Source organism: Eimeria necatrix, genomic scaffold, assembly GCF_000499385.1.
Source record: "Eimeria necatrix Houghton genomic scaffold, Enh_scaff1217, whole genome shotgun sequence".
Lineage (NCBI taxonomy): Eukaryota > Apicomplexa > Conoidasida > Eucoccidiorida > Eimeriidae > Eimeria > Eimeria necatrix.
The window spans coordinates 409-9,858 of record NW_013651992.1 but is presented as its reverse complement, the minus strand read 5'-3'; the positions used below and the strand labels follow the sequence as shown (position 1 = coordinate 9,858).

At 58.1% G+C, this 9,450-nt stretch overlaps 3 protein-coding genes across 3 annotated transcripts; 2 read left to right on the top strand and 1 right to left on the bottom strand.

Annotated features, from left to right (window-relative positions):
- ENH_00007590 (hypothetical protein, conserved) lies at positions 1-2,474 on the bottom strand (the record flags this gene model as incomplete). The annotated part of the gene is made up of 2 exons (XM_013578613.1): positions 1-853; positions 1,080-2,474. Coding segments are annotated over 2 exons (2,248 nt in total), but the record flags the coding sequence as incomplete, so codon positions are not given.
- A 3,066-nt stretch (positions 2,475-5,540) lies between these two features.
- ENH_00007580 (50S ribosomal protein L12, putative) lies at positions 5,541-6,962 on the top strand (the record flags this gene model as incomplete). The annotated part of the gene is made up of 2 exons (XM_013578612.1): positions 5,541-5,684; positions 6,345-6,962. The coding sequence occupies 2 exons, from the start codon at positions 5,541-5,543 to the stop codon at positions 6,960-6,962; spliced, it is 762 nt and encodes a 253-aa protein (XP_013434066.1).
- A 1,521-nt stretch (positions 6,963-8,483) lies between these two features.
- ENH_00007570 (hypothetical protein) lies at positions 8,484-9,000 on the top strand (the record flags this gene model as incomplete). The annotated part of the gene is made up of 1 exon (XM_013578611.1): positions 8,484-9,000. A coding segment is annotated over one exon (517 nt), but the record flags the coding sequence as incomplete, so codon positions are not given.
- Between the last annotated feature and the right edge of the window lie 450 nt (positions 9,001-9,450).

Genomic DNA, 9,450 nt, shown 5'->3' with positions numbered 1-9,450 from the left:
GTGTCGCTGCCATGCCGTTAGCCGCCCGCGCAGCAACTCTTGCTGCTGCTGCTGCTGCTGCTGCAGCTGCTGCAGCTGCTGCACGTACCCCTTCCACAGACAACGAAGCTGCTGCGTCACTCATGGCTGAGGCTGTCTGCCCCGCTGATGGCACGCGTGGTGGGCATTCAGCTGCTGCACTTGCTGCAGCAGCAGCAGCTGCTGCTGCTGCTGCATCAATTTGCCGTCCATGCCTTGAAGACGCGCTAGGAGCTTCCGTTGCTGCTCTCGCTGCTTCCCCTGGTGCTGCTGCCGGTGCTGCTGCTGCTGTTGCTGGTGCTGCTGCTGCTTCTCTCTGAATAGGGGACTCGAGGCCTGTCAGCAGCATGACAGCACACAGCTGCTGCTGCAGCAGCACGTGTTGCTGCTGCAGACGCAGCTGCTGTTGTTGCAGCCGCAGCTGCTCCCACTGCTGCTGCAGCAGCTGCTCAGACATCGGCTGGCGCGGCAGAGAGTCCCCCGCATCGTGTGGATCTACGGGCTGCCGTTCATCGAGCTGCTGCTGCTGCTGCTGCTGCTGCTGCGGTGGCAACAGCTGCTGCTGCTGCTCTTTGGTAGCACACTGTTTGGGAGCTTCCGCTTGCTGCTGCTGCTCCTGAAGCTGCTGCAGCTGCTCAAGATGTTCAGCCACGCGCGGCCCCTGCTGCAGCGCTGGAAATGCCTCAGGGGCTTCTGCTGCAGCTGCTGCTGGCCCCAGGTCCCAGAGAGCAGCTAAAAGACACTGCTGCTCCTGCTGCAGCCGCTGCAGCTGCTGCTCCACTAGAACCAGCCGCTGCCGCACCCGCTGCGAAAAATCAGCTAGCTCTGAAGGGTCCTGCAGCCGCAGCAGCAGCAGCAGCAGCAGCAGCAGCAGCAGCAACGACAGCCACAGCAACAATTACATGTGTGGTAGAAGCGCCGACAAGCAGCAGCAACAGCGAGAGCCTCCTGAATTCGGCAGCAGATAATGAAATCCCCAGAAACTGCAGCAGCAGCTGCAGGTGTTGCTGCAGCAGCTGCCGCAGCTGCTGCAGCAGCAGCTGCTTCGGCTGCCTTCTTACCTGGGGCCTCCGAAGCAGCAGCGGCGTCGCTGCTGCTGCTGCTCCCGACTGCTTCCTGCCCTTCGGCAGCAGCGGAGAGTCCCCTCCAGTCTTCGCTGCGCGTGCTCCTGCTGCAGCAGCAGCAGCAGCAGCATCGCTGCTCGCTGCTGCTGCTGCTGCTGCTGCTGCTGCAGCTTTGCGCCTGCTTTCCTTAGGCGCCTTTGCTGCTCCCGCCCCTGCAGCAGATACTGCTGCCTGTCTGGCTCTGCTCTTTGTAGGGGGAGCAGCAGCAGCACCGTCAGCAGCAGCAGCGCGAGCAGCAGCTGCTGCTGGCGCTGCTGCTGCTGCTGTGCTGCTCTGCTCTACGCTCAGCAGCGCAGGAAAGAACAAGTCTATGTTCTGGGAAGGCGACTGCTTCCGCTTCCGCCTGTTTTGCTGCTGCTGCTGCTGCTGCTGCTGCGGCTGCTGCGGCTGCTGCTGGGGCTGCTGCTCCTTACCCGGATAAGCGAAGGCCTCAATGACGCAGAAGTCATCATTTGCAACAGCAGTAACACTGCCTTCTGCAGCAGCTGCTGCTGCTGCTGCTGCAGCAGCAGCAGCAGCAGCAGCTGCTGCTGCTGCTTGTTGCACGCCGCGCTTTTCTCTTCTTCTCCGCTTCGCCTCTGGGGAAGCTGCAGCATCTGTTGCAGCAGCAGCAGCAGCTGCTGCTGCTGCTGCTGACTTTGATGGTGCTCGAGCTCTGCGGCGCCCCACATTTGTGGTGCTGCTGCTGCTTGTCGCCAAGCTGCTGCTGCGGCTCTCTTTGCTGCTGCTGACGCTGCTGCTTGTTACGTGCTGCTGAGGCTCCGGGCCAGTCGGTTGCCCTTTCACCTGCTGCTGCTGCTGCTGCTGCTGCTGCTGCTGCTCATCCTGCGGCTCTTCCTGCTGCTGACGCTGCAGCTTCCCCCTCCTTGCCTTCTTTTCTTGCAGCTGCGCGCAGTGCTGCTCCTCATTTCCGTCCTCCTGCTTCTGATGCTGCTGCTTCTCGCGCTCCTGCTGCTGCTGCTGTTGCTGCTGCTGCTGCTGCTGCTGCTGCTGCTCCCGTTCCTGCTGCTGCTGGTGCTGCTGCTGCTTCTGGCTGTCTTTGTGGGGCCCTACTGGAGAGTGAGTCTCAGCTTCAGCCGCGGCTGATGTGCATGACTGAGGCTTGTTTGCAGTAGGCGGTTCTTGGTGTCCTTGCTGCTGCTGCTGCTGCAGCTGCTGCAGCTGCTGCAGCTGCCGCAGCAGCAGCTGCTCCTGCTGCTGCTCCTGCTGCAGCTGCTGCAGCAGCAGCTGCTCCTGCTGCTGCGACTGCTGCAGCAGATTTGTCGCGTCACTCAGCGTTGCTAGGCAGCTCTCTTCAGGGTGTCCTCGCGCCTCAGATGACTGAGAAGTCATCTCGACTTCTACAGCAGCGCCTCCCTCACAAGCTGCTGCTGCTGCTGCTGCTGCTGCAGGTGCTGCTGCTGCAGCTTCGGCGGAGAGGCGAAGCAGCAGTGCCTTATCTTAGAAGCCTGGCTCGTGGCCTGGGGCTAAGCGGTCACAGCAGCAAAAGGGGGCCCCCAAAGACGCGGGGGCTCTAGGGGCCCCCCAGGCAACAGGAAGCCCGTGGGGCCCCCGCAGCAGCGCTGCAGGGCTGCGGACATGGCTTAGCTGCTGCTGGGGCCCCACACCCCAAGACAACGGAAGCAGCAGCCTCGGGGCCCCCTGCGGCGCAGCTGAGGGGCCTGCTGCAGCACGGGGACCTTCCTAGTCTTCAGGGCTGCGAGTCAAAGCCCACGATCTTGACCTGTGCTGGCCCTGCTGCTGCTGCTGCTGCTGCTGCTGCTACTGCCTGACGCCGGAAAGCGCAGCTGCGGTGAAGACCCCCGGAAGCAGCCACAAGATTCAGCGCCTCCCGGGAGCCTCCCGCCTCAGTGGCAGCAGCAGACCAAAACAAAATGCCTTTTTGACTTACTTCAAGAGCAGCGGCTCAAATCCGAGGGATTTGCTGCGGTTTCCACCCACCAGCCTCACTGAGGCAGCAGCTGTCTTGTGCTGCGCAGCAGCGGAGCCCCAGCAAGCAGCGCAGCAGGAACCTCCCAATGATCTGGAGGTGAAAGAGTAATTTAAGATTGATTTTTGAGAAACAGCTGGCTTGCTGAGGGTGATGGAAAGAGCTGCGCAGCCTTTGGAGCCCTCAGAGGCCAGCTGGAGCTGCTGGGTCACCTCTAATCAACACAAAAACACCGCCTTCTGAAGGCCCAGCGTTGCTGCTGCAGCAGCAAAACGCCCAGCAGCAGCAACTTGTAAGCCACATGACATGCGCGTTTAGCAGCAAGGGGCTCAGTGGCCGCTGCAGCAGTCTGTTTCAGCTGCTGGTTTGCTGCAGCGCTGACAGCTACACATCAAGATAAATCTGACAAAAGTCCTTTTCAATTGAAAAAAATTGGAGTTAATTGGCGAAAATAAAGCAGGAGAAGAAGAAGAAAGGATTTTAAAGAAAAGAAAATAATTGCGTCTGCCGGGAATCGAACCCGGGTCACCTCGATGGCAACGAGGTATTCTACCACTAGACCACAAACGCGCAGTGTGGTGGACCACTTTAAAGCAATCTTTTTAGTTTTGAAAGATTTCTTTTCCTTTAAATTCCATTTGAAAAGCTTTCAAGAAGTCCTTATAAAGTCTTTTGTAATGATGGGCTGCTGAGGTTCTAAGCAGCGTAGCAAAAGGGGGTCTGCTGCTGCAGAGATCGCAGCAAAGCCTGCTGAAGCTGCAGCAATGTGAAGCTGCTTCAGCGGCACAGCAAAGGGAGTGTGCTGCTGCAGTCTGCTGCAGCAGCAGCAGTATGAAGCTGCTTCAGCAGCAGCAGCAGCACGCCGCTGCTGCAGCAGGGGCCGACCTTTGAGGCTGCATGTTCCTACAGGCTGTGAGAGGTTTAGAAGCAACTTGATTATCTTTGAATGCTTCGGGCTTTTCCTGCGTAGCACAGGAGCAGCTACTGCTGCTGCTGCTGGCGCGATGCAGCAGCTGCAGCAGCAGCTGCTGCTGCTGGCAGACGCAGCAGCTGCAACAGGTGCATCTGCTGCTGTTGGCGATAGGAGCTGCAGCCTGAGGTGCAAGAGCAGCTGCCTCTGGGTATACCATCTGCAGCAGCAACAGCAGCAGCAACAGCAGCAGCAGTTGTTGAAGTTGCTGCTTCCTAGCAGCAAATGAGCAGCATGTTTAAGTGCTGAATTGCAGTGCTGTTATGATAGAATTTATTCTAAGATTTAAATGCAGGAAAAGGAATTCTCCTCAGCCCAGTGGTGGCTTGCAGCTTCAGCTCTTTCTTGTTAATTTTATTAAATTAACAATCAAAAGATCAATTAATTATCTAATTAATTAATTATCAATTAACTAATTAGACTTCATCTTCTAGCAGCCAAGGCTTGTCCTCTGGTGCATCTCGAGCAGCTCTTTAAAAGCCCCTCCCCAGCAGCAGCAACTTCATCTGCTGCAGCGCAATGCGCTGCAGCTGCAGCCAATGAGCCTCTCTCTGGTCTGCCAGCTCTTCTGGGCCCTCCTCTATACTAGACTTTCTTTAGGGGCCCCAAGAGGGACGCAGGAGCAGCTACTGCTGCTGCTGCTGGCGCGATGCAGCAGCTGCAGCAGCAGCTGCTGCTGCTGGCAGACGCAGCAGCTGCAACAGGTGCATCTGCTGCTGTTGGCGATAGGAGCTGCAGCCTGAGGTGCAAGAGCAGCTGCCTCTGGGTATACCATCTGCAGCAGCAACAGCAGCAGCAACAGCAGCAGCAGTTGTTGAAGTTGCTGCTTCCTAGCAGCAAATGAGCAGCATGTTTAAGTGCTGAATTGCAGTGCTGTTATGATAGAATTTATTCTAAGATTTAAATGCAGGAAAAGGAATTCTCCTCAGCCCAGTGGTGGCTTGCAGCTTCAGCTCTTTCTTGTTAATTTTATTAAATTAACAATCAAAAGATCAATTAATTATCTAATTAATTAATTATCAATTAACTAATTAGACTTCATCTTCTAGCAGCCAAGGCTTGTCCTCTGGTGCATCTCGAGCAGCTCTTTAAAAGCCCCTCCCCAGCAGCAGCAACTTCATCTGCTGCAGCGCAATGCGCTGCAGCTGCAGCCAATGAGCCTCTCTCTGGTCTGCCAGCTCTTCTGGGCCCTCCTCTATACTAGACTTTCTTTAGGGGCCCCAAGAGGGACCCAAGGGGGCCCCAAGGGGGCCCCAAGTTGGCCCAAAGGGGGCCCCAAGGGGGCCCAAAGGGGGCCCCAAGGGGGCCCCAGGGGGCCCCCAGAATAGGGGTTCCTGGGGGACCAACCCCACCCCCGAGGCTGTGGGGGGCCCCCAGCTGCAGCTGGGGCCCTCTGTGTAGCCATGGAGGGTCAACGGGTGCTCTTTTGCTGCTGAGTTGGATAGGCTGGGGGCCCTGGCTACACCTATCATGCCCCACATCTGCAACTAAGGACCTAATGCCCGCTGGTGGGCCTTTGGGGGGCCCCAATTGTGCCTTTTTGAGGGTCTGGGGGCCCCCAGAGCAGCCTCAAGACTGGGCCAAGCGCTTCTGCGCCCACGCCGGCTGCAGCAGCGGCGCTGCTGGGCCGCCAGCCCCTGTGGTAGGCTTCTTACAGCAGCAGCAAAGATATTATATTAATTTAAAGATTGTTTTTAAGGAGCTGCTGCAGCAGACAGATCCCTTCTTCCCACCTTGTGCAGCAGGGCTGCTGCCGACAGCCCCTCTGCAAGCACTCCTTACCGCCTAGTAACAGCACACCCGAACACGAAATGGCATAAAAAGGCAACTTCAATAATTAATTTAATTTAATTTATCATTTCAAGTTCTTTTATTACTTCCATCCTGGCGTTGAGGAGCGCCTTGAGGCCCCTCATTTGTGGCTGGCTGCTGCGCCGACTGCAGCAGCTGCTCGCTTGGCTGCAAAGCCCGAAGCTCAGCTTTGCTGCTGCTGCAGCGAAACGTTTAACTATTAAAAGTGTTAAGGGCTACATTTCTGTTTATATTTTGGCTAAGTTGCGGTGGCGCCGCTGCTGGTTCGCGGGGGCCCCCACCAGCCCGGGGCCCCCATGTTGGTGCTGCGCTCTCGGCCGCAGCAGCAGCGGCAGCAACTGCTGCTCTGCTGCTGCTGCTAAGTGCGTGCGTCTTGGAGGCTTTTGGCACCACCCTCTGCAGCTGGGGCCCCAGAAGCCCCCAGGCTTTAGGGACCGGCGAGGGGAGTCTGGGGGCCCCTGTAGGGGGCCCCCTAGGGAGTGTCTTTCAGTCTGCTGCTCCCTTGGACTCAGCAGCAGCAGCAGCAGCAAGTGCAGCAGCAGCAGCAGCAGCGCGGCGCCCGCCTTCGTTTCTGAGTGCCCCCCGTGGCTGCCCGCGGCTGCTGCCCTCCCCCTCAGTTTCTGCTGCTTCGCTGCTGCGGGCGGGGCCCCCCGGGGAGGGGGGGGAAGCAAAAGCTGCAGAAGCAGCAGCAAGCCCTCGAGTTGCTGCAGTGCTGCAGCAGCTGCAGCAGCTGACGCTGCTGGAGGTGTCGGAGCTGGTGCGTCGCCTGGAGAGCGTGTTTGGGGTGTCTGCTGCTGCGGCGCTGGGAGCTGCTGCTGCTCCTGCTGCAGCAGCAGCAGCAGCAGCAGCGCCAGGGGGGGCCCCCGAGGGGCCCCCCGAGGCCCCCCCGCAGACCGAATTCAAAGTCGTGCTGCAGGCAGTACCCACGGCCAGCCGCATAGCAGCAATTAAGGCCTTGAGGGGCCTCAGGGGGGACTTGGGACTTAAAGAAGCAAAAGCTTTTATTGACTCTTTGCCAAAAACTGTTGCTGAAAAAATCAACAAGACAGAAGCTCAGAACATGCTGGAGGCCCTCAAGGCTGCAGGCGCGGAGGCTCAGATGCTCTGACACCCACCAGCAGCAGCAGCAGCAGCAGCAGCAGCAGCAGCAGCAGCGGCTGCGGCGGCGGCAGTGCCGCAGGAGCCGCTGCTGCTGAAGGGGGGCCCCTGCGGGGCTCCAGGGACCCCCTGGGGGGCTATTGGGGGCCCCGGGGGCCCCCACTGCCGCAGGGGGGCCCCTCTGGGACTTTAGGGGCCCCGGAGGGGCCCCCCGAAGTGCAGCAACTCAGTTGCTGCCTCTCAAAAGCCCTAGATGACCCTGGGGGCCCCCAGGGGGCCCTTTGGAGGCCCCCGGGGGGCCCTGGGGGCCCCTTGGAAGCTTCGGGGGGCCCCCAGGGGCCCTGGGGGCCCCCTGGGAGCTTCGGGGGGCCCCCAGGGGCCCCGGGGGGCCCCAGGGGGCCCCCATTGGGTAGACCGCCGCAGCCAATAGGTCCATATATATGGGCAGCAGCTGCTGCCCATATTCATATATATATACTTTTATATATATGGATATTTATATAATTATGTATTATATAAATAAATAAATATAAATGAATATATTTAAAGGATGTTTATGCAGCAAATTTATATATTTGGGGATTGGCTGCGGCGTTTGAAATGGCTTTAGGGATGTAAAGAGTATATAATGGTCCTGGTGTACGTACACCTGGCGTGGGGGTTATTCTTCGAAAAGTCCCCCAGTTAAGTTTATTTTAAAAGAAATAAAAAGTTCAATTTTGCTGCAGACAAATTGATTTAAAAAAAGAAATTGAAAAGTCAATTTTGCTGCTGCACGCTGGGCCCGGCCCTCGGGTGTATCGACACCCTGCAGCTGCTGCTGCGCTGCAGCAGCAGCTGGAGGATGGTAGACTAAATAGGCTGTAGCAGCAGCAGCAGTAGTTGTAGCAGGGAAAATAGCAGCAGCAGCAGCAGCAGCAGCACTAGAGGAGCAGCAGCCGCTGTTGCTGCGTCGAAGGAGCAGCAACAGCAGCAATAATAGGAGCAGCAGCAGATTCAAAAGAGCAGCAGCAGCTTCAGCTGCAGCGGCAGCAGAGGCATCGAAGGAACAGCTGCCTGCAGCACGAAGGCTAGCTGCGGTGGCAGCAGCAGCATCACTAGCTGCTGCAGTAGCACCAGCAGAGCCAAAGCAGCAGCAGCAGCAGCAGCAGCAGCAAAACTGCTCTTGACAAAATCACCCTCAAAGATCCGCCTGCTGCAGCAGATTCTCTAGGGGCTGCGAGGGGGCCCCCCTGGGGCCCCCCGGGGGGCCCCTGGGGGCCCCCAGACTCGGTGCCCCCCGTGACCTCAGCAGCTACTGCTGCAGCTTGTGTCTTTGCTGCTTTAAATTATAAAATAAAATACATTTATTAATTTAAATATGCTGGCTGAAGAGCTCTTAAAGGGTTTCAGGGGGGGGTTGGCCTTGAGGTCTTCCGTTGCTCTGAGGTCTTCGGCGCCTAAACCCTAAACCCTAAACCCTAAACTCTAAACACTAAACCCTCGAAACTGAAGGTCTTTGTGCCTTTTTTTATTCTTTTTTTTGCTGCACATGAGGCCTTTGCCCCGTGTTCTGCTTGGGGCCCCTCGGGGGGCCCTCAGGGGGGCCCCCCGAGGGGCCTCTGAACGGTCAGGGGGGCCCCTGGGGCCCCCTGGGGGCCCCCTGGCTCATTTTATATCTTTAAGGGGGCCCTCGGTGCCTTCGTGGCGGGCCTTCTCCACCAGCAGCTGCAAGGAAGCTGCTGCTGCCGCCGCCAGCTCCAGCAGCAGCAGCAGCAACAACAACAACAGCAGCAGCAACAACAACAACAGCAGCGACAACAGCAACAGCAGCAGCAACAGCATAAGCAGCAGCAGCAGCAGCAGCAGTGACAGCAGCAGCAGCAGCAGCAGCAGCAGCAAAAGTCGCAAAGTGCGGGTGCCCGTGCTGATAGTTGGCGGCGGGCCTGTGGGCTTGACCCTCGCGCTGCTGCTGCAGCGCGGGGGAGTGCCCAGTTTGCTGCTGGAGCAGCAAGCAGCAGCAACTTGTCTCCCGAAGGCTCACTACATCACAAATAGATCTATGGAAAGTGAGCAGGCTCTTGTCTGCTGCTGCTGCTGCTGCTGCTGCTGCTGCTGCTGCTGCTGCTGCTGCTGCTGCTGCTGCTGCTGCCGCTGTCTTTGTTGCTGCTGCTGTCACTGCCGGTTCTTCTGGTGTTTTTGTTGCTGCTGCTATGCTGCTGTCGCTGCTTGTGCTGCTGCTGTCTCTGCTGCTTCTACGCTGCTACTGCTGCTGTTGCTGTTTCTTCTGCTGCGCTGCTGCTGCTGCTGTTGCTGCTGCTGCTGGGCCATCAACACACTGCAAGCATAGCTACGCCTGATCTGTGGGCTCCGAGCCGCTGCCTACTACCTAGCTAGCTAGCTAGCTAGCCAGCTAGCTAGCTTTATAACTTGCTAGCCAGCTAGATAGCTAGCTAGCTAACGGGCACATGGCTAGCCGTAAGCTAGCTAGCCCTACAAGCAACTAGCCAGCTCTCTAG